A 26,887-nucleotide genomic window follows, 5' to 3' on the forward strand; every position below is an offset into this window, starting at 1 on the left:
CAATAAAAATCTCCATCTCCACCCTCAGTCCTTTGTGCTGAGAGGACAGACAATTTCTCCAATTTTCTGTACCTTTAACCAAGAAAAAACACAAAATATGTTTTTCAAGCCATTTTTATGACTGCATTTTTTAAAAAAGAAAAAAACATTTATGTTTTTGACAGGGACTACATATAATATAGCAGTCCTTGGGCAGGCGAAAGAAATATACAAACTATGGTTGGACAGTATGTTAAAATTTTCCAACCAACCATCGTCAGCCCATCCACTGGTGATTGACAATATCTTTGTCCCCCACCCACCTCCTCCCTTCCTCTCCAGTCTCAACTGGGAGATGTGTGCAAGCACCAAATTTACTATGTTACATACTCTGTGTTACACAAGCTGTGTTACATAAGCTGTGTTACATACATACGTTCACTACGTCTAGTAAACAAAATAAACTTACAGAGTGTCAAGAAATTAAATATCCTTGCACCTTGTTTCTTTTTTAAACAGAAAAATACAACCGTACACCTTCTAAATTTAAGTTTCACTCTTGGATACATATTTCATTCAAACTTGACAGAAAAAGAAGTACAAATCACCCAAACCGTCTTTGTTAGTCTGTTCACTCTCCCAACAACCACCTACTCTGGTTTGGTCAAAATAAATCCTTAATTCAACAAGTGAAACGAATGTATAGCAGGCTGTTTTCCTCTCACTCCTCACCCAGCTCGGTGCACTCATGGTCTGGCTGAGTGGGTGTGTCCTGTGCCGCTGGATGAGAGAGCTTTGCAGAGCAGCTGGTGTCACTCTGCAGACCATTATGTTAGCAAATTAACATGACAAATAGCACCCCAAAAATCATCCAAGAAAACCAAGTGGTGATGGATTCATATATATTTGTCCAATCACTCAACACTAATACAAACAGCATATAGATTATATAGAACAGGCAGTGTAAAATAAATTCACTGTGTAGCCCACATAGTCACAGAATGCATATAGTATTTATAGAACAATTAATTGTTTGATTAGTTAATAACTGTTCATTAAAATTTGAGTACAGCAGTCCAAAAGGGACTTGGGCTGTGTATTAAATAGGTTGCAATTCTATGTAATATATGATCAATAGTTGAAGTGAGTTTCCCTCCACCCACTCCCCTCCCAGAAGCTCTGCAGAAGCGCAGGACACGTCACATCGTAAATTGGCAATAACAAGCAAGAACAAGTCCTCCACTGCAAGCCGATCAGCTGTTTATAACCATCAGTTGTCTGTCAATGTGAACTTCAGCACATTTTCCTGAAAACACTCCCTGATAACACTCTGCCTGTCTCACTGCCTGCCTCACTTCATTAGCATATTGTTCAGTTTAACCATTATAAAGACCCACAGCTTCTACAAGAATACCAATGACTCAAAAACAGGCACTTATTAATTTTGCAAACATTCAGCATAAATTTAAACTAAATAATATGAAAGGAGCAAACAAAAAGTTATTCTGGTGTGGAACAGAAATTTACACAGCAGCTGGAGTGCTGTTGTCAGAGTAGCGAGTGTTTCATCTTAACATTTTTCCTTGATCTCTGATGACTTATGGTGGTCATTATATAATTTATTACAGTAAATGCATTATATATTTCTGCTCTAACCATCTTTCTAGTATCATGGAAAAGGGATTAAAATCTGGGATTTTGGGTAGGGAGTTTCAATTTTTGTGGCTTTGATGTAAAAAGTCAACTGCAATTTTTCTCATCTTAAAGCAATGACACAGTCACACCATGTTGTGGTCCGTGTAATTCTGTGCTGTTGTTCTTGCACTTACATCATTCTTGCCGGAAAACATTGGAAAAAAGTGATTTTGAAAGTGTTAGTGTGAAGCATCAGAGCAAATAACTACTGATATCTGCATGGAGGAGAGACATATCTCTTCAAAATTAGTTAATACAGAATTAATTCTACATTTTACATTGATTTAACATTTCAAAACTGGCCTTTTGAGTGACTTGATGTAATCCACAGTGTATGTTGTAATGTACTGCAGTGATGAGGTACAATACTAGCATACAAAGGTAAGGGTAATATTAATGACTCCATGGATGACCCAAGCACAGGAACACAAAGTCAAATAAATCACAGTTAGGATATTTCTTTTTGTTTTTCCACTAAGGGATAATGGATGGATGAAAAGAAGCAAAATTCATCATTTATTCACACACAGATTTCTCTCGTGTTTCCTGGATGCCTCTCTGTTGTCTTGTACACGGGGGTTTGACTGATGATTGAAGGCTGAGAAGGAATTGTTTTTCTTGTTGTTAAGTAAATCTACAAATTAGTTAGATATTTTGTGTTACATTTAGTAGCTTTAAAATGTACAATTTAATTTGAAATTATATAAATAAATATTCAGATATCAGATATCAGATATTATTTTAACAACTGGGTCTAGACCTAGTCCTTAACCTGTATAATTGCTTAGAGGATCCTATTATGCTTCCTGTTTCACTGTTAAATGATCTGTCTGTCTGTCTGTCTGTCTGTCTGTCTGTCTGTCTGTCTGTCTGTGTGTCCGTCTCTATGACCGTCTGTCCAGCCTGGTTACACGGAGACCCCAAGAAGGTTCTCCATCCAACAGACAGCTATGGTCAGTTCTGTGGTCAAAAGGGAACTTCTAATGCGTAAGTAACTATTCTCACACTCAAACACCAGATCACTGCTGGTATGATCTTAGTCTTAGTCTTAGTCTTAGTCTTAGTCTTAGTCTTAGTCAGTAGCAAAGTCTCTGAAACAATTTGTAGGAGCTCCACAACATTAATAGCATGAAAACCCAGACTCCCATGTGGTGATGATCAAATAATCGTAGTTCAGTGTTTATAGACACACAAGAGAGTCTCATTGATGTTGCATACTTGTGTGAACAGGATTGTATGTGGAGTACTGTTTGAACACAAACCTAAATTAAGGTTGTAAAGTTACTTTATATAATTGTGTTGTGATATTTGCATCAATAACTTACTAACTACAGCTAATAAAGTTTCACTAGAAAAAATGAATTTCAGCTGCCAATATCATACAACTGTTACAGAGTCTGAACTAAAAAGGCTCAGTAAAATATCTTTTATGATATTTTGCCAAATTAGTTTTGGCAGTGACAGTCAGTGAGCACACATGAATTCAATAATTAACAAGTAAGTTATTCACAGAGATCCTGACAGGTTGACAGATCATCATTTTGCACGTTTAGTGTTAATAACAGTGTGATGACGCAGAAGAACCATGGGCCTGTTTATAATCAAAAATAATCAGATTACTTAGAGGGCCCTATTTTACAGCAATCTATAGCGCATGGTTCAAAGGATTTTAATTTATTCAAGGTGTGTCCAAAGCCCCCTTTTCCATTTTGTGCCATTGAGTGCACAGGGGTTTCCCACCCTGTCCCACCCTGTGCACCCCTAGCATGCAGCAGGTACACCTTTTCACCTGCGCACAAGTGCCTTTATTAATTCATTGGTTTGTTTTGGGCATACCATGCAATAAACCAACTCATCAGTCAGCTCTCATCACCTATAAGAAGCAGGTTCACCTGTAGAGGAAAACAGAATCAGAAAGTTTCTGAAGTTTGAGGAAAGTGATTCACAATTATGCATGGTTTATCCAGCGGGTACATCCAACCAGCGTCACGTTCTGACAGAAGTTCACAGACCTTTTTCTCTCGGGGCTGGGCCCATCTCATGCTCAGATATAACCTCTTGTTATCTGTTATAGATCATAATTGTTTAATCCTTGTTTTTCTGGATCACAATAACTCTACAGCTGCTTTAACTGTCACGTGACTGATCTGTTAAAGATGATCTGATAGCTGTGATCCTGTCCCATACACATTTTGGAGGTCTATTGAGATTTATTAGGCTTTAGAATTATAATAATGATTCTTATTCATTACTAATGAGAATAATTACAGACAGATACAGACACATGCACACATGCGTCACACATTTATATTTAAACTTTATTGCTGATAGCAAATATGTTTAAAGGACACTTTACAAATCCACACTCCTGTCTCATGAAACTGATGAGGTCATAATGATACGCGTGTGTGTGTGCGTGTGTGTGTGTGTGTGTGTGTGTGTATGTGTGTGTGTGTGTGTGTGTGTGTTAGAGCACACAGATAAAGAACTCAGAAAACTAGAGCAGCAACACATTACAGTGTGTTTGTCTTGGCTTTGTTGCCATCTGCTGGTGATTTCTAGTTGGTACATGAGTTTTGCTCTTTTAAAAATATTCATGTACATATACACATAGTAAGTGGCACGGCAAAGGCATTCTGAGAAATTTAGTAAATCCAATTGAAAAGAAACAGATATTTCAGCCTAGAAAAAGTGAAATGACTGTGTTTAACCACTAAATGACTCCTGACTGTATGAGTGTGCTTTAATATTAACCCTTTCTTGCAGGAAGAAACCCATCCTGTTCTATTTCAACATCTTGAAATGTACTAACCCATCTATACTCATCAATCTACAGTGTCCCACAACTCAGGTACCCCATTAATCATGCATCATGTATGTTTGCTGCAATAACACAAGTTTACATCTGATACAACTGATTGATCATGTCAGTTTAACCTAAAGAGTATTAAATTAGGATAGCAAGGACTTATGAAATGCATATTTTATGCTAACATAGAGTGTCACATAATGAGTTTATTACGTCACTAAAAGCAGCTGGATTTTTAATCGCTGACTGTAAATGTAAGTTGGTATTAATATGATCTTTTTGTGTATAGCAGTAGTAAATGTCTTCTCTTAACAAACACACTGTGTGTGTCTGTTTTCTTCCAGATGTGTGTGTCGAAGTGCCCGGACAAGTTTGCCACCTACACTGAGATGCAGCTGCAACACAAACTCAGCAAGAGTTACTGGGAGTATTACAGACAGTTCTGTAAGCCTGGCTTCAACAACCCTGACAAGGTACCATTATATCATCATATATAAGAAAACAAAAGGCTAAACTATAATTTAACATGCCAGAATTAAATCTCCCAACACTCCTTTCAGTACTGTGGATAGCTCCAATTACTGTCATTCTTGCAAGTCATTTCAGTCAGTGCAAGTCAAATCAGCTCTATATGCAGCATGCAGTACACTTCAATATTGACTAGAAGTCACGACAAATTCACTGATATTTGTTTTTAAATATGCAATTTTTATTTTAGATCAGGGGTATCAAACTTATGGCCCGTGGGCCAAAACCAAAGTGTGAAAATTACAGAGAAGACATTAATTCTAGGGTTGAAACCATTCCTCGAGTAATTCGAGTAATTTGATTACTAAATTCTGTTTAAATCGGAACAACTGTACATCAAACTGTGTTTTACATGTGGGGGTTATTAAAGACCAGAGTATTGATGAGTGCCGACATTTAAATTTTGATATAATTTATTATCACACGGCTGCAGCATCTCTCCTCTCTGCGTCAGTGCAGCTCCTCCATACACACACGTACAGTACAGACACACACACACACACAGAGGAGGTCAGTGTGATTCTCTGACCCTGTCTGTATCTGATCTGTTGACTTTCTTCATCAGCAGGATGTTTTATAAAGACAAAAAGACTAAACCTAACTCGCATTCTGTGTTTTTCCCTACATATTAATCCACCCGCGATTCAGTTTTCACAGCAGCAGAGAAGCTGCGTGTGGAGGAGACTGTTGTTAATGACAGAGTTTATTACAACAGAAACTAATGTGATGATGGTGACATCGACACCAACCAGATGCAATTACAAGATTAAACAACCGTATAAGGAGGCCTATACGTAAAACAGGAGAGTCTGTGTTTCTCTGTGAGAAACTTTCAGATCTTCTCACAGCAGAGTGAACAGGTGAGGGAGGAGAGGAGGGCAGACTGATCACTAATCAATCACTGATACCGTCGTCCTCTAATTAAGTCTTTGTGTGAAACACTGCAGAGTGTAACATCGTGCTGTTTACAGACAGTCTGCTGTCTGTAGTTTGACAGAGAGACAGAGAGGGTCGTGTCTAGAAGGGAACTCTAGACCCGTGAAAGATCGCGTGAGTTTGATTATTTTAGTAGAAATAACAAACACAAATCTCGTGAGAGTTGTACAAATAAAGAGTTACCTTCTAGACATGAGCAAAACAGGTGCGCAGCTCCAAAAATAGAAAATCATGTTGTGGTGCAGATGTTTTTAATGTGGCGGGCCGCCATAAATAAAACACTCTTCACTGAACCACAGAGAGTCATTGAAACACTGATCACTGACCTGCTGTGATGGAAAAATACTCACATTATTTACATAAGTAAAAGCACTAATACCACAATATAAAAATACCTAATTACAATTAAAAAAAATTGCATGTTGTTGTTTCCTTTTTTGAAAAATCAACATTTTTATTGCTGTTGTTGTAACTTTAATGGTATTCTTATCAGTATTTTTTGATGACTAAACACAGACCTACAGGAGAAAAAGGTGTCATGTTGGTAAACCAGTCCTCTGTCCTCTGGGGGTCTGGGAGCGTCCTGCTCCAGAAGAAAAATGTTTGATTTTAACATGTTAACAAAACATTCTGGTGACTGTTTCAGTTAAAAGAGTTAGTTCACTCTTCTGTTTGTGGTTTCTGCAGACATTACTACCTTTACTTTTACCTTTGTACTTGGAAAAAAAGTAAAAAGTCAAGTAAAAACACTAAAAGTAAATCTACAGTAAAAGTAAAGTTACTTTACTAAGTATTTTTACTTTAGCAATTTATAGTTGTTCATTTAATAGACCTGTCTATTTATTATTATTATTATTTTCTCTTTTGTATATTACCATTGTTCTTAAATAAAGCAAAAGTAATGTAATAGAAAAAAAATACAGAACACACTATATTTCTTGTCTGATTACTCGATTAATCAGCAGAATAATTGATAGATTATACTTTAATTTTACTGGTCCAGTCCACTTGACATCAACTTGGGCTGTATGTGGCCCCTGAACAAAAATAAGTTTGACACTCCTGTTTTAGATTCTTATATGGTCTATTTGGCAGATTTCCAGTCAGACATTTTGGCTGTTTAGATTTTCATCTGCCAGACAACTACATGTGATACCAGCAAATGGATAGCTAATGCAAATGCTGATACTAATAAATATTATACACTAAGTATATAGAACTCCCTACACAGTGAGAAAGGATTACTAAAGTACTTTATGTGGGTTAATAAGATGTGGTTAAATAAAGCCAGTAATGGGGGTTTTTGATTGTCAGTCCAAGGCAAGATTAAGATAATAGACTCCAGGTATGAACAGGTGTAGTGTACAGGTACATGTAGATTGCTTTGTATGATGTATGGCTCATAATATTCCAAAAATTGTTGGATAGAGAGTCCCCAGAGTGATATGAAAAACCTTTCTGTCTGTCTCTGTCTTGTCTTTTTTGCATTTGCTGTTACATGTACTACAAGGCACTCTCAAGGAGTTTGTAAAAGATTGGTTTCCAATAACAATACATCTGAAAGAGGAATGGTTGAATAATAATTACAGGGCTAACAAATATAACAGAATAAGACCGAGCCACGTGTTGTAAACTCACCTGGTTGTGACAGTTGCTATTGCTTACTCTCTCCTTTTGTTTTTTTTTATGTGTCTGCTTTTGTTTTGTGGTATTCACTATATTTTATCTTAACTGTAGGTTTTTGTTATGTATCATTATTATCTATATTGTTGCTGGAACACATCTGTGCGTCTTTGCTGATGATGTAATCCGGCTATATACCTGAACTTCCTTTTTCAAAGCTCAGACCACAAAAATGACCTCACTTTGGAAGTTTTTTTTTGCCAAGACCAAATATCTTCACAAAGACCAAAGTATCAGAACAGACACACACGTCATTCTAACCCTCTTGTGTCTCCTCCTTGTGTTTCCTCCAGCCGGTGTCTCAGGTTCTACGAGATGAGGACTGTCCCTCCATGATTGTGCCTAGTAGACCATGTGAGGACGAGACAAATTTCAATTTCATTTTGTCAGTGTTTCCATTTAAAAGCAGATAAAATAATTCCCCATTTTACAAATCTAGATGATTTTTGCATACTAGATTATTATAATACTATTATTATTATTATAACATGTCCATCTGCTTATATAAACCGTTTTTTATTTATAGAATTGAGTTAATCAGCTAAATCTTGTCGCCACATGGTTTAAATACAATTTCAGTATTTTTATCCTGAAAATAGTTCAACATTTAGAAGTTAGAAGGGTGCAGTATAATTTGTTTAGTGCAAATGAATATTAGTATCACCTCTTGAAACCGTGTGTGTGTCTGTGTCTGTGTGTGTGTCAGTTTTCCAGAGATGTCTGCCAGACTTCATCACTCTAAATGGGACGGTGACAGTAGCAAACAGGACCAGGTTTAAAGATGCTCTGGAAATGGCCCACAGTGTTACTGAACTCCAACATGCTGCCAAGTACTGTCATCTCTTCTTTCATCTGTTTTAGTATTTGTAATGTGCAATTTTTCAATAACAAAATATCAGAACAGAACATAGGAACAACAATACAAAGAAAGAAAATCTAACACCAAAAATAAAAAAGAAAAAATTAAAAAAGAAAAAACACAAAAAGGCTGCCAGACATATTGAAGGTTTAAATAAGGGAGCTTTTCACTGTGGTAACATCTCAGGAGCGAGGTAGAATGACAGAAGTGAATGTATCACATTAAACATCACGCCCACTTAGGTAACCAGGCAGGTCTAAGCCCCTGTGAATGTTGATATGGCACTGTGTCAAGAAAGGTCCCCACATCCTCTCAAATCTGTTCTGTGCATTGGGTTTGTACAGATGCAGTCTTTCCAATGTACCATGGACAACATCTCCGTAGGCCAGTGTGCGAAGCAGGGTGGAGTGGTTGATTTCCACTTCAAGATATAAGAAAAAGGTTTTTAGCAACCATCTGTCTGAGGTGCAGAGCAACCTTCATAACCCATGTCAGTCCTGAAGTCTCTATAGAACATCCAAAGACACACTGTTGTGGAACACTGTTGGGAAGATGTGGTTCAGTTTTGTTAAAACAGAACAACAATGAACCTGTGACATTGCATCTTCCCAGGACTCAAACCTGTTTTTACATTTCTTGTCGTTTATTTCGTTTTAGCAAAATAAAACATGATTGTTTGTCAGGCAGTGAGGGCACGTGATTAAGGATTAGAGCATGCAGCTTCAGGCTGTTGATATTAGAGAAGAATATCGATGTGTGTGGACATTTTTTATATTTTCAATTCCATTGCACAAGAAGCCAGATATTTGTAGCTCATCAAGACCTGTCTAGCTGATGTCCAGGGATCCTAAGAACATAATGGCAGCATTTATGTCAACATATTAACATCAATGGGATCCATCTCTGTTAAGGAACCTTTTCATTGCTTATGAACTCCCACTTTCTCCTTATTGACATAGTTTCTCTGTCCTCTGTGCAGGGGTATAACAAGACTAGTGGACACTAAGGAGTTGGGCATGAAGATAGTGGAAGATTATGCCAAATCATGGACATGGATACTCATGTAAGCACATAAACAACACACAAAAACATCTTATCTTGTCTCAGAGATATTTATTACCCATATACGAATATCTTCAACTTTCCTTCCAGAGTTTTAAATATGTTTCCTTATTACTCCATTGATATTCCAGCAAACAAATGTGTCAGTGTGTGTCACAGATTACAAGCTGTAATCCTTAAGAGTTCACTCTTGGTTGATTTAGTGACAGCAGTTATTACCAGCAGGTGCAGGTAAATACTACAGCAAACAAAAGTAGCTGGTGTATCTGTGTACATGCAACCAGAAATACTCACATAGTTTAAATAAAGAAGTCATTAAAAAATAAAGTTGGTTAGCATGCTGAGGAGTTGGACGTGTGCAGCCTGTTGCCAGCAGTGCAGTGTTGTTTGACATGATGTAAAGAGAACGAAAATTGAGGCTGATATCAGTGAGATGAAAAGGTGAATCAGTTGTACGTTTGAAGGCTGAATCCAGAATGAATCCAGAACAGACTGGATTCCACCACTTCCAACAGAAACTAATATACGCTATAGACACTGACAGATATTATACATGTAGAGTTGTGTAGATATATGAAAATGTTAAAAGAAGAAATAGCACTGTCTTTCATGGAAATTAGGATTCATAGGCAATAAAGCCCACCCAGACTCAAATGAGAACATTCAGGGGTGCTGCTACAGGCTTCTGTTGACTTATGTGTGGCATATGTATAAACTAGGGTTGCAAATTGTAAGCACTTTCTTTAATAAATTAATTGATTTGTTGTTATTAAAGTACACAAAAATGTTGCTTGTACCAAACAATACCAAATGTGTTTTCCCCCAAACTCAAATCTTTATTCCTGTAGGACCATATTGAATATTCTGACAGCATTACATGGCCTATGAAACATAAAGCACATATAAACACATGTATTTGAATATCAGAGAACATGTGCAGCACACTCATGAAAATAATCTCAGATATATTCCAGATCTTTATTTGGTAGTAGATTGATTACAGTTTACTTGATTGATCAAATTCATAACACCCAATTTATTGATCATCAGTTAATTGTCCTCATCCCTAATATTCCCTGACATTACTGAGTCTGTTCACTGACATTATGACTCTTCTACGTTTGCTTTGAAGTATGTGATATTTGTCTTTTCTTAATGCACTTGCACACTGTAAAAAATATTTAGTTGTAGAAAACTGATGAAGCATTTCAAAGTTGTTGAAAGTTTCAAAGTTTAGAAAAAAATGTTACATGGGTGATAGATCTGGGCAAAATGGACAAAATAAAAAATCATGATGTTTCTGACCTGATACCTCAATATTGCTGAATATTGCTACAATATTGTAGGGATGACTTCAGTTTTGAATGTCTCTCCACACCACTCAGTGCTGGAGAAAGGTCTGGCTCCACATATACACATTGTGCCATAGAGGAAAGAAAAAAAATGCCCTGTCTTGTTTGCATTTCTTTAAAGCAATTACATACTTGGGCGGTGCTAAACCCAGGGTGCAGTGATAGTGTTGCTGCTGCAAAAAAGGGAACTTGTTTTGGTGGAACATTTGCACATTGGGAGGCGAGCCCTGGCATTAAAATTATTACATCACAGCTAACAGCTGTTAGCTTGTTTACATTCATGCCATTAGTGTCCCAGGTGCTAATTGGCCATTTTTCAGCTTAGGTTGCAGCTCGGAGGATTTTTGTTGTTTCTTGGGGAACGCAGACGTAGGCGTGAACTAGAACTTTGGATCTGTGCCTGAACCCCAACGGGATTGGGTTGGTTGGGACTTATTTCTCACATATTTCAGGGGCTCATGTTGGGTTCAGGCTGTACTATATTTATTTATTTATTAATTGATTTTCATTTTTCTCCCCAGTTTAGTCATTGCCAATTCCATTTCCCTGCATATATTGTCCCTTTCACTGAAAACTCCTATGTTTGGTACATAGAGGGAAGCTTGATAAGAAAAATGTCAGGCTATAATCAGGTTCAGGCTGAAATATGCTAATAAGGGATGGGTTCGGGTTGGTTTCGCACAGAATTTTGTCAGCACAGGCTCAACTTTTCAGGCATGATTAAAGCACCAATGGAGATGCCACAATGCTGCTTGGAGCAAGTAACCAATGGCAGGACTCAGCCCAGCAGTATACATCCAGTGAGTCAGACTAGGATGACTGACTGACTGACTGACTGACAATATTAACACAATTTATGATCAAACATCAATAATCTGGATATAAATACTTCTGATATAATGAGTGGGTAAAGGCGTATAATAGAGCAGCTAGAACAGTCTGGTAAGTTCAGAAAATAACATAATTTTACTGTAATGCAGCCTGTAAAACCAGAAAAAGACAACACTTATGATATATCACCACATATCAATATCTAAAATCAAGACCGTGTCTAGTCTAATATCATAATGTTGATATAATATTGATATATTGCTCAGCCCTAATGGGTGACTTTTAAGCTACAAGTTCAAGAACCTTGTATTTGAGCATTATGTTTTGAACTATCTCTTGTATGTGTGCATGTTTCTGCAGAGGTCTGCTGTTATCCTTTGCTGTTAGTCTGGTCTTCATCCTGCTGCTGAGGTTCACAGCTGGGCTGCTGTTGTGGATTACCATCATCTCTGTCATCCTGCTGCTGGCATACGGTGTGTACTCAGAGCTTCAGTGTGTGTGAGAGCTTCTACCTGAATCTTATCACTCTCATGTGGGAGGATGTGTGTTCATCTGTCAGGTGCTGTGGAGGTGACAACAGAGATGTAACTGGAAGAGAACAACTCTTCAACTTCTACTCAGTTATGTCATGAAGTGATTAAAGAAACACTGGCAGGCGTGGAAATGTTTTTCAAACCTCCTGTAGGTTTTCTTCAAATTTCTCATTCAGTGTGTCTGTGTGTGTGTGTGTGTGTGTGTGTGTGTGTGTGTGTGTGTGTGTGTGTGTGTGTGTGTGTGTGTGTGTGTGTGTGTGTGTGAGCAGGTATGTGGTACTGCTCCATGGTGCTGTTCCAGCTCAGACACAGACCAGGCTCTGATGTTGCCATTGTAGAAGTGGGCCTGCAGACTGACCTGCAGGTCTATCTACAGCTCACACAGACGTGGATCATATTATGTAAGTCTGTCTGTTCTGTCAGAGTTCACAGTCACACATACAGTCAGTCGGTAGAATCCAGATTCTTCAGTGTCAGTGTCCTTAAGATCTCTGTAACATTTTAAAGGGCATGAAAACTTCTGTTTAAGTTCCAAAGTCAAGTTTGGAGGATACTGTTTTCAAAAGATTCCTCCTCCCTTAAACTACTTAAAGCTGGGGCAGGCAGTTGGAGAAAGATACCTGATTGTTGAGTCTCGTTCACAGGTCATAAAGTACTTACATTTTGGGAATCAACTATCTTACCCAGGGTTGGGAGGAATCATTTTTAAAAGTCTTTTCAGATAAAGTTACTAATTTCCAGTTTTAAGCATGTTCAGTAACATAATCCAAGTATCAAGATATTAAAGTAATGTAACTCGATTATTTTCTGTTAGTTCTGAATTACTTCAGTATAAAATATGGTGAGATTGTTTAGTGTTTTTACAGCTAATCACTTCTCAATTAATCAAGTAGTTGTTTTGTCCATGACATGTTAGAAAATAGTGAAAAATGTTGATAAAATTTGACATCCTCAATTGTCTTGTTTTGTCCACAACTTAAAATATTCAGTTTACTGTCAGAGAGGTGTAAGGAAAGCATAAAATATTCACATTTAATAAGCTAGAATCAGAGAATTTGGACTTGTTTGTATATAAAACATTACACAGACAATTAAGCGATTAACAAAATAGGTGCGGATTCATTCAATAGCTGATACATTATCAATTAATCATTGCAGCTTGAAGTGTTTTATGTTTGTTGCCAGGTTTATTAGTTTGTTCAGCTGTTCCTTATTGATTGATTGATTATAAGACAAAAAAAGTGAGAAATTTCCAGTCAGTGGAAGGCCATGATAATGAATCGGCAGCTTTGTGTGCACTGTGCATAGTAGTATATTGTTCTTTATTTTAAAATTGTAATCCTAACAATCCACATTTTTACTAGAAGTTTTTGTTTCTGTAATCTGTCTTTTTTTCAATCTGTAACTGCAATGGAATACAGTTACCTTGTTTTGTATCCAGAGTACATAATCCCATAAAAATGTAATCTGTTCAAATCAAAGAGGGACCTACAACAAAATCTAATTTTACAGCCATGTGGCAAATGATAAATGAATTACCTTATATCTTGTATACTCATACTAAAGATGTGTTGATCACTGAATCCTTTATGAAGCAGTGCGTATCGGACAATTGTTGAATAGTCTACTTTATTCATGTATCATTTGTCATTTTCAACAACAGTGCAAGAAGTCAATCAGATGGCTGTCTTTGAATGAGGAAATTCTCTTCCATGTAAACCTGCGTTTTGTATGTCCAATGCAATATCAGATTATATTCATTTTTAGTGATCCAAGTCAAACAATTGATCATAAACCTCTGCTGCGTCCCTGCTGGTTGGCTGTGAAAGGGAACTAGTAATTCAGATGAAGATAGAAAACTACGTATCTTAGTCCTGAATGTCAAAGTAGCACTGTCTGTTGTCCGTCTGTGTTTGTCAGTGGTGTCTCTGGGAGTGACAGAAGCTTCCATCTTGTTGATGTTGATCTTCTTAAGGAGAAGAGTCTGTGTGGCTATCGTCCTGCTCAGAGAGGCCAGCAAGTATGAACTCCAAAGATCGCAAATATGACATGTGTCAATTTTCTTTTTTAAAAAACTACAGTCAGCTGTATAATGAGCTGTTTTCCCAGACTGACCATTTCTCTGTTGTCGCAGAGCCATCGGTCACATCATGTCCACACTGTTCTTTCCAGTCGTAACCTTCCTCCTGTTGACTGTTTGCATCTCCTACTGGGCCGTAACGGCTGTGTATCCTTCAGAGTGCTCACACACAACAACAGCAAGAACCTCCATCTTATGTTCACTTTTTGAAGTTTAAAGATTAATGAAAGAAAGATTAATTTGAAGAAGTTATGCTTATGTTCACGTTTCTTTATGAACCTCTTCAGTATCCAGAGGGCAGGAGTCTAGCTAGCTAGAGTCACTAGCTTTCTAACCAGCTGTTAGCTGTGTCTTTAACCAGCTGTGAAACCAGTTACCTAGCATCCTCAGGTGAAGCCATCTACAAAGTCATATCCCCTGAAGTGAGCTGCCCCTATGCCAACAGTACATGCAAACCTGAGGTACAGTATATTATCTCTGATTCATTTATTTACCTTTCTGCTTTTTGAAGTCATGCAAAGTCATACATGATATTTAGGATGAAGTGTGACTCAAGCCTCCTGTTGGGGCACTAAACAGTCAAACTGCATTTATTCATAATCATGAAAGGTTTGCAGTGGGTTTGAATCAGAGTCAGCTGTATTGGCTGAGTATATGTACACATGCCATGTGCCATGTCATTCTTAAGTTTGGTAATGGCTGTTCTAGACAATATTAATAGTACAAGGAAATAAACCAAGTGGATACATGAGGTGGGTGGTTAAGTTTCAACATGTTCACATTCTTTTAGGCTGTTCACATGTGGCATTAACACTAGATGATCCAATCACAAGTGAACAGTGCGTCTCCAGATGCGTCTTGAGGGACCAGTTGTGATCGGATCTCACTTACTTGCTCTAAATGCAAATAAACTGTTTTGTCAGTTGAATGTCCTTTACTGTTGTTTTGGCCATTTACTTGTTCCTTTTTTTAGTTTGGCACCACACTAAACTCATCTGTCAGCCCACAATGAGTCACTATCAGGAGTTCAGCAGCGAGATTTTATATGTGGGACACTGACTTACTTTTTTGACTGTGGAAATCTGATGTTTTCACATCACAGATGATGAAGAAAGGCATTCATGATAGTCAGAGAGAGTAAATGTGCAAGTGTGCTCATATTTTTAGAAAATCCTGGTGCAGAGTCTCTCTCCTGCCCACTCTTCACACCAACACAATGTTTTTTACAAGGAAAGAAAAAACTTAATGTGTTGCATTTAATGCAAAATTTACAAGGATAAATAACTGAGATTTTTTCAAGAACAGCATTTCAAGGTTATAAAGTTACTCCTCAGCTCAACAACTCTCAAAATCTGGTGATTTTTTAGGGAGGTCATTTAGTGAAAATGGTGAAATCTATAAATGGCACTTCAGACAGGAGTATCCACCTCCACAGTGATGCTATGACTGACAGTGTTTTATACAAGGAAAGAAACAACTTAATTTAATTAATGTCAAATTTACAAGATGGAACAAAGGAACAAAGGATCATGAATGTGTTCAAAATGGTTTCACAAAGTTGAACTTTTTCCCATTACAAGTCTCTTCGCAAACATCTGCTGCTTGCAGGTTAAAAGAGCCCAAACATTTCATTTGTGTTATAGTGAACCAAACAGAATCAGACAGGTGTTTTATATGAACTTACAGGATGGTGGTTCAGATCACTTCCCAATGTGGGCTGAGCGATTTGATGTCAGTGTGTCCTCAGTGTGTCAGGAACCTCAAGATGCATTCACACCTGTACTTACAGCTGTCCACTTGTGATCAGATCACCCAGGACGTATTTTGATACCAATATATGACCAATGTATTTTAAAACTTACATACTCTGTATGAGAATATTAAGAAAAACAATTCATATTGCACAAATTGCACATAAACACACAGTAAATGATGTTCTTCTGTTCGTTTCTGTCAGACCTTCAACAGAACCAACATCTCCAGTTTAGCGCTGTGTCAGGGTTCTAGGTGTCTATTTGCCTTCTATGGTGGGGAGACATCCTACCACCGCTACCTCTTCCTGCTGCAGCTGTCCAACCTGCTGGTCTTCCTCTGGCTGGTTAACTTCAGCCTGGCCTTGGAGCAGTGCACCCTGGCTGGGGCTTTTGCTAGCTACTACTGGGCCAGGAGGAAGCCTCAGGACATCCCACCATGTCCACTCTTCTCATCGTTCAGCAGGGCTCTCAGGTCAGGATGCACTCACAAGACCAGAGCACACATGTAGAACTGGTTCTGTTCGAAGTGAATAATGTAACACAACACATAACAACTGTTCTCCTTTGTCTGTCTGCAGGTATCACACAGGCTCTCTGGCATTTGGAGCTCTGATTCTTTCAGTTGTCCAACTGGTCCGGATCATACTGGAATACATGGAGCAGAAACTAAAAGGTTTACATACACTCACACACACACTTCCTCACTACTGTCTTAACTGCTACCTTTATCACTGTACTGATGTTGTGCGTGTTTGTCCATGCAGGTCTTGACAACAGTCTGTCCAGATTCATCATGACCTGTATGAAATGCTGTTTCTGGTGTTTGGACAGAGTAATTCGGTATCTGAACCGTAATGCTTATATCATGGTGAGTTGGTTAAAGTAACATGAATACTGTTCATTTTGTCAGCCTGGTGCTGTTGTGACAGCTGTGTTTTGTCTCCTCTCCACCAGGTGGCGATCTATGGTAAGAACTTCTGTACCTCAGCCAGAGAAGCCTTCTTTCTCCTGATGAGGAATGTGGTCAGGTAAGCAGGATTCCTGTTTCTCTGGGTCTGTCACTGTGTTTTTAAGGCTATTTTAGTCATGATACGAGCGGCTGTTTATGACAAAGAATCTGCTGTCCTGTGCCATGGACATGGTTAATACTGTATGCTCTACAGAGCTGCATACTCACAAAATACAGCATATAGCCTGTTACCTTTTCTCTAGCTGTGTATGGTCATAGCACACTGGCACTCTGGAAACATTCATTCATTCATACAGTTTACTAAATGTTTTTATTTTTTTATTTTATCTGAAAAAGTTGATACAAATCTTTGGTCATTTGTGTAATATGAAACTTAAAATTTGGGAACTTTTAAGTGCTAAAAGCATGAAAGAATTAGTCATGCAGTTTACTCATTAAACAAAACTTTAATGTGTTAAAAAATGCAAAAGTGGCCACTTTACTGGGTGTCACGGTATGAGACATCTAAGACATACAATACATAAAAACATTAACATGAACTATTTGAGGCAATGTGAAATGGGAAAGTTTTTGTATTTCTTTTTTTTTACTTACCTGTATGAGATGAGTGTCTGGGATCAATGTTCTGACTCTGTGTCTGTAGGGTTGCAGTTCTCGACAGACTGACAGACTTTCTGTTGTTTCTGGGAAAAGTGCTGATAGCAGGAGGAGTTGGTAAGTGACAAAGTGAGGCAGAAGTCTGAACATTAGGTGCATTCGAGATGAGTCATGCCTGCACAGAATTGACCACCAGCGATCACCACACAGTGCATGCTGATTAGATTTGTGTCCAACTTGATCCTGACTTGCTCTGACATCATGCACACCCGGGCAATGATAACCTCATGACACTGCACAAAAGAAGACTAATATATCCAACCTTAAATATTCTATATTACACAGAAAATTAGTATTTTATACAACAAATGGCATTCGTTGTCAAAATTAAGAGCCAATCAGAGCCTGTCAGCTCATTGAACAGGTGACAGCCAGGCCTTTGCAGTCGGTGAAGAGCAGCTGCAGTGCCTGGTTCTAAAAACTGCTGTCAACTCAATGAAGTTTGAATCAGTTAACAAGCATATATTTTGTGTCTGCTAATGATAATAATAAAGGTTTTATATATGAGTATATACTCATCAAACGGTTACAAAGTGCTTTACAAGGCAGATAAAAGAACAGAGAATCATGTGACTGTAGGAGAATCTCTTCTCTTTCAACTTCAATCAGTGATGAAGAACACATTTCTTCAGCTATGAACGTGGTCTATAGACTACAGCTGATCTAACAGGATGTTAGTGTCACTTCCTGTATATCCTCTGAAGGCTGCTGGAAACTGTCTGACTTGACTGCAGTTTTTGTCACCTCGTCCTGTTGCGGCTGCCTGATCTTGTCTACTTTCCGGGCGAGGTGCAGTTCATCTCAAACAAGCTTATTGATTGAGCCACTGATTATGTCTATGTTTACCATCACAATTTCCACTGGAGTGTTTAACCCACAACTTTTTTTTTTTTGAAAATAATAATAGTTTCAGAAAAATATGAAGCAAGAGTTACATAGACAGCAAGATAGTAGACTCTTCTCATTCCTTTATTTTGTGCTGCTTGTCACCCCATCTTCATCCCTCTTCCCATGAGCCTGAAATCAATCTCAGTGCACCATCTTGAAGATTGTCTCAACTCGACCGTATTCCTGAATAACATTTAATTTTGATAATACTCACATTTTTATCTTGTATTCTACATCTGGTTTAACAGCCATAATCCTGAGGGAGACAACGAAAGAGATATCACTTAACCATGTACAAAATATTTGTCACTCTTTATTCTCTTTATTTGTATAGTACTTTTTAAATAAACATTTATAATGCTTCACATAATAAGATATATGAGGACTAAATATATAGGTTATGTGTCAATTAAAAAAATATGATATCTTGTCACATTATGCCATGTTGTGAATTGAATTAGAGGTAAATATGTCAGTTGAAATGAAAATTGATATGCTCATCTGACAGTGGTAGACTATGGACAGATGATGCAGCTGTTTCACATGTCATATTTAATTGATATTGCTTTAAAACTATGGCTCTGAATCGAGGATGTCTCGTTTTGTGAAATTCCTGTTGCCATTGTCTCTTAGCCTCCTCGGCTCACATCTCAGGTGGGATGGACTAAGACATGAATAGAGGAGGGGTGAGCTGAGGATTCATGGATGTACAAACTGAGAAAAGTGTGTCATTGTGTGTGTGTGTGTGTGTGTGTGTGTGTGTGCGCGCGCGCGTGCGTGCGTGTGCGTGTCTATTTGTGTGTTTCAGGTGTGGCTGCATTCTTCTTCTTCACTAGGAAGATCCCTGTTATCCAGGAGGACGTGCCCAATCTCCACTACTACTGGGTCCCCCTACTGGTCAGCAGTGTCACAAACACACACACACACACACACACACACACACTGTACATACATGGACATACGGGATGAAAATCTTTTTGCCTCATTATTCAGTTCACCCACAAAACAACAATCACTGTAGCATGTGAAGGACCAGCGTTTATTCACCTAAAGTATTTACAAAAGATAGGATGGGTAACAAACCAAGCAAAAGTGACAAAGAAATAACTGTATAACTTACTGCTCTGGAGTTTAAACTTATATTAACTAGAAAGAACTTGGTCAAAACAACATGGTGAATGCTTCTCTGGCCAAGAGATGCCGACTACAACTTCAACTAACTGCAGCATTATATAACCTGTGCTGGTCAGTCCATAGTCAATTACAGGGGAAAGAAGACATTCTTCCTCTTAAAAGGGTGTGGTGGCTCCTGAGAACACACCTCTGGATGCAGCTGACAGTCCAATTCCCAGCCCCATTTACTGAGGCTGGTGTGAGTTTTTTTTTTTTTTTCGTTAGCAGGATGGTTGACTACAAGACGCTGGCAGCCCTTCTCATTGACACTTAATTTAACTTGATTTGCGTGCACAAAAAGTGACTGTGTACTTTATTCTATGTTAAACAAAATAACTGAAAAACATCAGCTTTAACATGCATGGTTGATGGTCAGCTGGTAGTTGCAGTGTCATATAGCATTTCCACCACAAGCTACTGTTTAATTGCAGCACATAGAGGATCTGACTGCACACGCAGCAGAGCTAAAGACTGAACTGGAGACAACATACTAGAGCTGAATGATTTTGAAAGAATATCTAATTTCAGTTATTTTGATGGATATTGCAATTGCGACATTAGAGGTAATGATATTTTTTACATGTTTTTTTTCCAGGTATGTTTATTAAGTTTTGAGTTTTTGTGAACACACAAATAATAAATAACAAACAGCTCAGCAGAAACATTGGCCTACACAGTCAACATAGGTGCTCTTCAGAAAAGTAAATAGTTAAAACAGACTCCAACAAAATCCAGCAAAAGTTCAGAAGTCATAGAATATCATAAGCAAAAAAAAGGGGGGCATGGGGATGGGTCTACAGTCAGTCAAACATGATGTTTGCAAGTGTCGAAACGGTTGGAGAAGTGGAAGTATGGAGTCCATATTTTCAAAAACTGTCCTTTAGATGAGTGAAGTAGGCATGTCAAGTATTCAAGAGGAAAACATTCCAAGATTATTTTATGCCAATTTGTTTTAGGAGGTTTGTCATTTATCCATGATAAAAAAAGATGTTCTTTCTAGCAGCATATGCAAGGATACCCTACAGTCTGCGAGAACTAGTACCAACAATTGGATCTTGACTTGGATGCCTGAGAAGCAAAGAAACTGGGTTCACATTCAAAGATAAACCAAATATTTTTCCCATATCTTGTATAATATCCTTCCAATATGCTTGAATTTTGGGACAGGACCACACGCAATGAGTGTAGGTCCCCACAGAGATTTTACATTTTACACACAAAGGTGAGACCTGAGGCTTCATTTTGTGTCTTTTGTTGGGAGAGATTTGCAGTTCATTTTGCCATGTCTTTGTAACATCCTGTGTACTCGATACATCAATCTGGTTTAAGATATTGTAAAAAAAAGTAATAGATTTTTTGGTTGGATCAGTAACTGCTCTATTGCTGATGTTGTGCTATTGATACTGAAAGTAGTTTTTCTAGTTATGAAATCTCAAACTTGAAGGTATCGAAAGAAATTATGTCTAGGGACATTTTTTTTTGAGTTGTTCAAAAGACAGCAGAGAAGCACTGCCAAATAAATCACACATTTTCTTTATCCCCTGGGATGTCCATGTGCTATAACCACTGTCCATCATACATGGTAAGAAACCAGGGTTACCTTGAATTGGGATCAATAAAGAGGTTAAATTAGACCTCCCCTCAAGTTTTCGAGTTGCAAACCACACTTTAAGAGTATTGCAGATTATAGGATGATTATTACAAAGGCTCCTAGCTGATTTTTAATTTTTACAGAACAGAAGGCCCAGTAGGGAGCCAGAGGTTTGTGACTTTTCCAGGTCCAACCAAACAGAGGTAGGGTCCTCCTTAACCCATTCTGCTACAAATCTTAGCTGAGATGCCAGTTGGTACCATCTGATATTGGGGACATCCAAACCTCCTTTTTAGCTAGAAAGCTGTAACTTTGATATTTTTAATCTAGGCTTTCTTTTGTTCCATATGAAATCACTCAACCAACCATTAAGTAGTTTATGTACCTTGTTGGATATAAGCACTGGGATCATCTGTAAAGGGTACAGAGGCAGGACATTCATTTTAATGAGAGAGACTCTTCCCAGCAGTGATATAGGCAGTGGAGCCCACCGATGTAAGTCCTTCTTTATATCATTTAGAAGAGGATTAAAATTGGCCTTAAACATCTGATGAAACATGGGAGTGATCTGTATGCCCAGATACACAAAACCTGACATGGACCAGCAAAATGGGAAAGACGGTAGAGAGTTGATTCTATCTCTGAGACTTCCCATTGGCATAGCTAAAGACTTAGACAAGTTAATTTTATAACCAGAGAAAGATCCAAACAGACTAATAACGTCAACAAGACGCAGAGCAGACATTGCAGGGTCTGACACATATAGCAAAATATAATTCTGCGTAAAGGGAAATCTTGTGCTGGGCTTTACCTACCTTTATACCACTAATTGCTGGGTCCTGTCTGATGGCCTCAGCTAAAGGTTCTACTGCAAGAGCAAAAAGGGCTGGGCTGAGGGGGCAGCCTTGACGCGTTGAGCGATTAAGTGAAAAACTATCTGATCTGTAACCATTTGTAATAACTGAAGCTAAGGGGTTATTGTATAAGAGCTTAACCCACTTAATAAAATTTTCCCCCAAACTGAATTAATGTAAAATGCGGAACAAATAAGGCCATTCAACACAATCAAAGGCCTTTTCGGCATCTAAATGACCATGCTGTCAGTTTCTTGTGTTTGGCAGAGATTAATAATATTCAAGAGTCTTCTGACATTGTGACTAGAATTCCTCCCTTTGATAAACCCAGTCTGATCTTCCTTGATGATAGATGGCAGGACCCTCTCCAATCATAGTGCTAATATCTTGGATAATACTTTAAAGTCCTGATTTAGAAGGGCAATAGGCCTATATCCTGAACAGTCTTTAGGGCATTTACCTTTTTTGAGCATTAAAGTAATATCAGCTTCCCTTAACGAATGAGGAAGTGTGCCAGATATGAAAGAATGCATTCAAAATGACTGATGTTATGTGTAATCAGATGAACAGTCCTGCTGTAGCTGTTCTGACATCTGTGTGTTTTCCATCAGACAGTGGTGATAGGAGCCTACCTGATAGCTCATGGTTTCTTCAGTGTCTACGCCATATGTGTCGATACGCTCTTCCTCTGCTTCTGTAAGTACAACTGAATTTATTTCTCAATGTGCTGCTCTGTACTGAAAACTAGGGCTATAATCAATCATCACCCAGTCAATTGGTTAGGGAAAAAATACTGCATCTTATCTTTAGATAAACTAAATCATACTAGCCTACATGGGGGCTAATCAGATTTACAGTGTTGCCACAGTGTTAAGCTAATTTGCAATGCCTCTGTCTAGCTGAGACTTATGACACAAAAGACTCAACAAAATACACGAGACACTGCAAAAGAACAAACAATGAGAAAATATAGACACACAACAATACAAGACACAAAGTACAATTCATAATATAGCACCATAGAATAAGAGGCAGCAAATTATTCATGACTACATGACTGATTCCTCTTCAAAAAGTGTCTAAATCAGGATCCAGCTTGAGTTCTGTAGGTAAAGAATTCCATGTTAATTTCACGGACAGATATAGCTGTTGGTTTAAAATGAGGATTTAGGTCGGTGCACCTTACAGTTTCCATTGGATGCTCCATGTGTTCCTGAGCCTGAAGCTCTGAGTGGAACCACAAGGTCACTGAGCACCTGGGGAGCCCGATGATGTAGGTATTTATGGATGAGTTTAAGATTATTATTTAAGATTTAGAAACCTCACATATTTAGTTACTCAAGAATATGGCAATGATGTGATCTTATTGCTAACTGCTCAATTGTATGTCGTAATAAGAGGCTTGGTTATTGTAGATGCAGAGGTTACACAGTAACTTTAATGTGACAAAATCATAGTATGCATGAAACTGTTTGCAGCATGAAATGGGAAACAGTCTCTGATAAGTCTAAATGCCTGTAAGTTTGCTTTACATACAGCAGCAACACACAAGTACACAACAACAGCAGTGAAGGTCACATATCCTTCCATATACAAACAAAGCTCAGTGTTAACATAGCTCAGCTGCAGTATAAAAGATAAACTTTAAAAAACAGTTAACAGTTACACCATCCGACGCACTATATTATATTTATATTTCATTGCTTCAAATGAGGCTTAACATCCACACAGTTTCTCAAGTGTCTCTCAATATTATAACATCAGTCCAACATCATCCCCGCCTGTGGAAGTAGCCACATTAGCCACTTGCTCATGCAAAATTCAACAGGATAAAATACAAAATAAACACTAAAACAGCATAAAATATGGCAAAACTTAAAGTTTGGAGATTGAAAGCAGGTCACAGACACCTGGTCTGGATCTATTATTGAGCTTGAACATTTGCCAGCCGGACCTTGTTGACAAAGCAGACCTGGTGAAGTAAAATCCACACACACATCATCAATAAACTCTATCCACTGAGCCCCTCTGAGGCTGGGGGCCGATGTAGCTGTTTGTGCTGCTACTTTGCCATGGTGTCAGTTAGTTTGGAGCCAAGGAAATGTTGAGTAATAAGCCACTCAAAAATAAAATATAGCCGTTCTGAATGTGTCTGTTTGAAGAGCTTCTCTCCTTACAACAACAGCGCCTGTCTAACCAGTGACTATTTAGTTGTGTAAGAGCAAGATCAACCAGCTGTCAGCCCTACTGAAAACAAACTGCTTTAACAGCATACACAAAGATGTTTAAAATTATTTGTCAAAATACTGAAGGAAGAAAATGAGAAAACTAACAAACCTCTTTGTGTCTCTTTGTCTCACTCTTCTGTCCTGCTGTCAACTTTCCCATCATACATCCTGATTTGACCTTTATCCTCAAACTTGAACTCCTTCCTTGACTCACTCCATCTCTGTCACACCATTCGTCCACCCATTTATCATTTATCAATCCATTGATTTACTATAATCCATCAACCCATCATCCTTCCATACCTGCTTCTTTCCCATGCTTCCCCTGATCCTTCCGTCCATCCATCTATCACTGCAACCAGGTGATGACTTGGAAAGGAACAATGGTAGTTCAGAAAAACCTTTCCTCATGTCCCCAGAGCTACACAGAATCCTGGGAAAATCCAGTCAGGTGCGTTGATATCCTGTCCTCCCCGTCCACTGCATCAGCAGCCGGTCTTTCCAGTCTCTATCAATCGGTGAGAGACAATCAGCCTTGGACAGACAACAACTGGCCAAATCCAACAGATGTCCAGGTCGCCACAATGAACAAATGAGATGACAGGAAGACAATAAACACTGGACAGTTTTTGAGTTTGACCTTTTTTGTACTGTTTGGTGTTGTGTTGGCACTTAATTTTTTTATTTATTCATTCATTCATTCATTTTCTGTAACCACTTATTCCGTAAGGGTCACGGGCTGCTGGAGCCTATCCCAGCTGACATTGGACGAGAGGTGGGGTTCATCCTGGACAAGTCACCAGTTCATTGCAGGGCTGACACATAGAGACAGACAACCACTCACACTCACATTCACACCTACGGGCAATTTAGAGTCACCAATTAACCTAGCATGCATTTCTTTGGACTGTGGGAGGAAGCCGGAGAACCCGGAGAGTTTTAATACAGTATAACTTAGCTTCTGTTAGCTAGTTAGCTCAGTTAGCTGGACTGGTGTTGGTGTTTACATCTCTAGGACAGAAGCTCTGAACCAAGAGAGGGTTTTAAGGCCCTGGGTGGGGCCAGGGTAGGACCAGGGTGGGGTGCTGACAGGGAGCAGGGATGTGGACATCAGAACTACAGTGGGCCAGACGGTGAGCTGCCTTCCTGCTGTTGGACTACAATTAATCGAAACTGAATCAAAACCGCAATATGGCCTACTGCAATTTTCAAATCACAGGACATGTAATATTTCTTAAAGGCAAAATGTCTCAAAATATAATTTTATATGAAATATTATGGTGCTGCAGAGATGTCCTGGCCTACAAATCAGATTCTGCAGACTTCAGAAAACATCTCTACTTGGTACAGACCCCTGAAAATCATTTTAATATGTTTTCAAGGAAAATGAGAATCATGATGTAAAAACTATGTTGGACTTCGTCAGTAATATTAGCTGCTTGCTGTCTTGTGTTACTGCATTTGCTTGACATTTTGCTGTGTTAGCAAAGTTGTCAACTTGTTCCTTTTGTCTTTTTTTTTTCTCAAACATCTTGCACCATTATTATACCAAATCTACTTTCACATGGTCTACAGGTAACAAAGAACAAAAGCCCAGACAAAAATACAAAAACACTCCACAGCACAGAATGACCCCCACCCCCTCACAACAGACCACACCCCACATGACATACATCACGCCTTTCTAGGCGCACTAGCTTTGATCATAAGTAATGTAACCAGAACATATGCACATGTACAACTGTCCATACTTACCACAGTGGTGTATAAGTGAATTGCACTCAGAAACTCAGAGCACCAAATCTTAAACAAACCTCCTTTGAACTTTTTATTTTTTAATTTTTGCCTTTGTAGATGTTGTGTGTTTTGGATGAATGTTCTGAAGACTTCAAAGTGTGTGAAAATCAGTTTAGGTATGAGTGTGTCCTGTGCATGAATCTGAGATCAAAAACCAGGACAAAAACTTTTGCTCCAACAGCTCACAGTGTGTAGACTGAAGACACACATACTTGTCATAGTCATTCCTCACTTTTGTTCCACATAGAACAGAGGGGAACTATCCAGTTCTGACTTTATTATTGATCCATATACAATATAAGAACATCCATAGGCCAACAATTATAGGCCTACCTCTCTGGAAACCAAGATTCAAACCCATGAGCTCATCAGGATTTTGTAAAATTCTGGAGTCGTGCTTCCTTTTCAGATACTCCAGTCTTGACATATGTTTTTTTTTTTTTTTTTTTTTGATGTGACCCAAGAAACTTAACAAATCATGCTAAAGTCAAGATGGATTTACTCAGAGACAGTTGAGATTATTATGTGGCCCAATTTTACCACAGCTGGAATATGATGAAAGGAGTGCTCAGTTTAAAGGTGCTGCATGCAACATTCACTGCCACTAGAGGTCACAGTAGACCATTAG

General features: G+C 38.4%; 1 protein-coding gene across 1 annotated transcript in view; it reads left to right on the top strand.

Moving 5' to 3' along the window:
- Positions 1-25,393, top strand: part of LOC146318481 (choline transporter-like protein 5-A) — a 70,029-nt gene extending 44,636 nt beyond the window's left edge. Inside the window, exons 5-23 of the mRNA XM_084733226.1 lie at positions 2,577-2,661; positions 4,441-4,525; positions 4,828-4,956; positions 7,924-7,984; positions 8,337-8,460; positions 9,469-9,552; positions 12,095-12,207; positions 12,537-12,668; positions 14,188-14,287; positions 14,402-14,494; positions 14,721-14,808; positions 16,305-16,573; positions 16,680-16,774; positions 16,866-16,969; positions 17,056-17,129; positions 17,715-17,785; positions 19,425-19,513; positions 22,846-22,930; positions 24,825-25,393. Coding sequence (XP_084589352.1) covers positions 2,577-2,661; positions 4,441-4,525; positions 4,828-4,956; positions 7,924-7,984; positions 8,337-8,460; positions 9,469-9,552; positions 12,095-12,207; positions 12,537-12,668; positions 14,188-14,287; positions 14,402-14,494; positions 14,721-14,808; positions 16,305-16,573; positions 16,680-16,774; positions 16,866-16,969; positions 17,056-17,129; positions 17,715-17,785; positions 19,425-19,513; positions 22,846-22,930; positions 24,825-24,922 — 1,979 coding nt within the window. The 3' untranslated portion in view covers positions 24,923-25,393. The remainder of the gene's footprint in view (positions 1-2,576; positions 2,662-4,440; positions 4,526-4,827; positions 4,957-7,923; positions 7,985-8,336; positions 8,461-9,468; positions 9,553-12,094; positions 12,208-12,536; positions 12,669-14,187; positions 14,288-14,401; positions 14,495-14,720; positions 14,809-16,304; positions 16,574-16,679; positions 16,775-16,865; positions 16,970-17,055; positions 17,130-17,714; positions 17,786-19,424; positions 19,514-22,845; positions 22,931-24,824) is intronic.
- The last annotated feature ends 1,494 nt before the right edge of the window (positions 25,394-26,887 follow it).

This window comes from Lutjanus erythropterus, chromosome 12, assembly GCF_056507025.1.
Source record: "Lutjanus erythropterus isolate fLutEry1 chromosome 12, fLutEry1.hap2, whole genome shotgun sequence".
Taxonomy (NCBI): Eukaryota; Metazoa; Chordata; class Actinopteri; order Lutjaniformes; family Lutjanidae; genus Lutjanus; species Lutjanus erythropterus.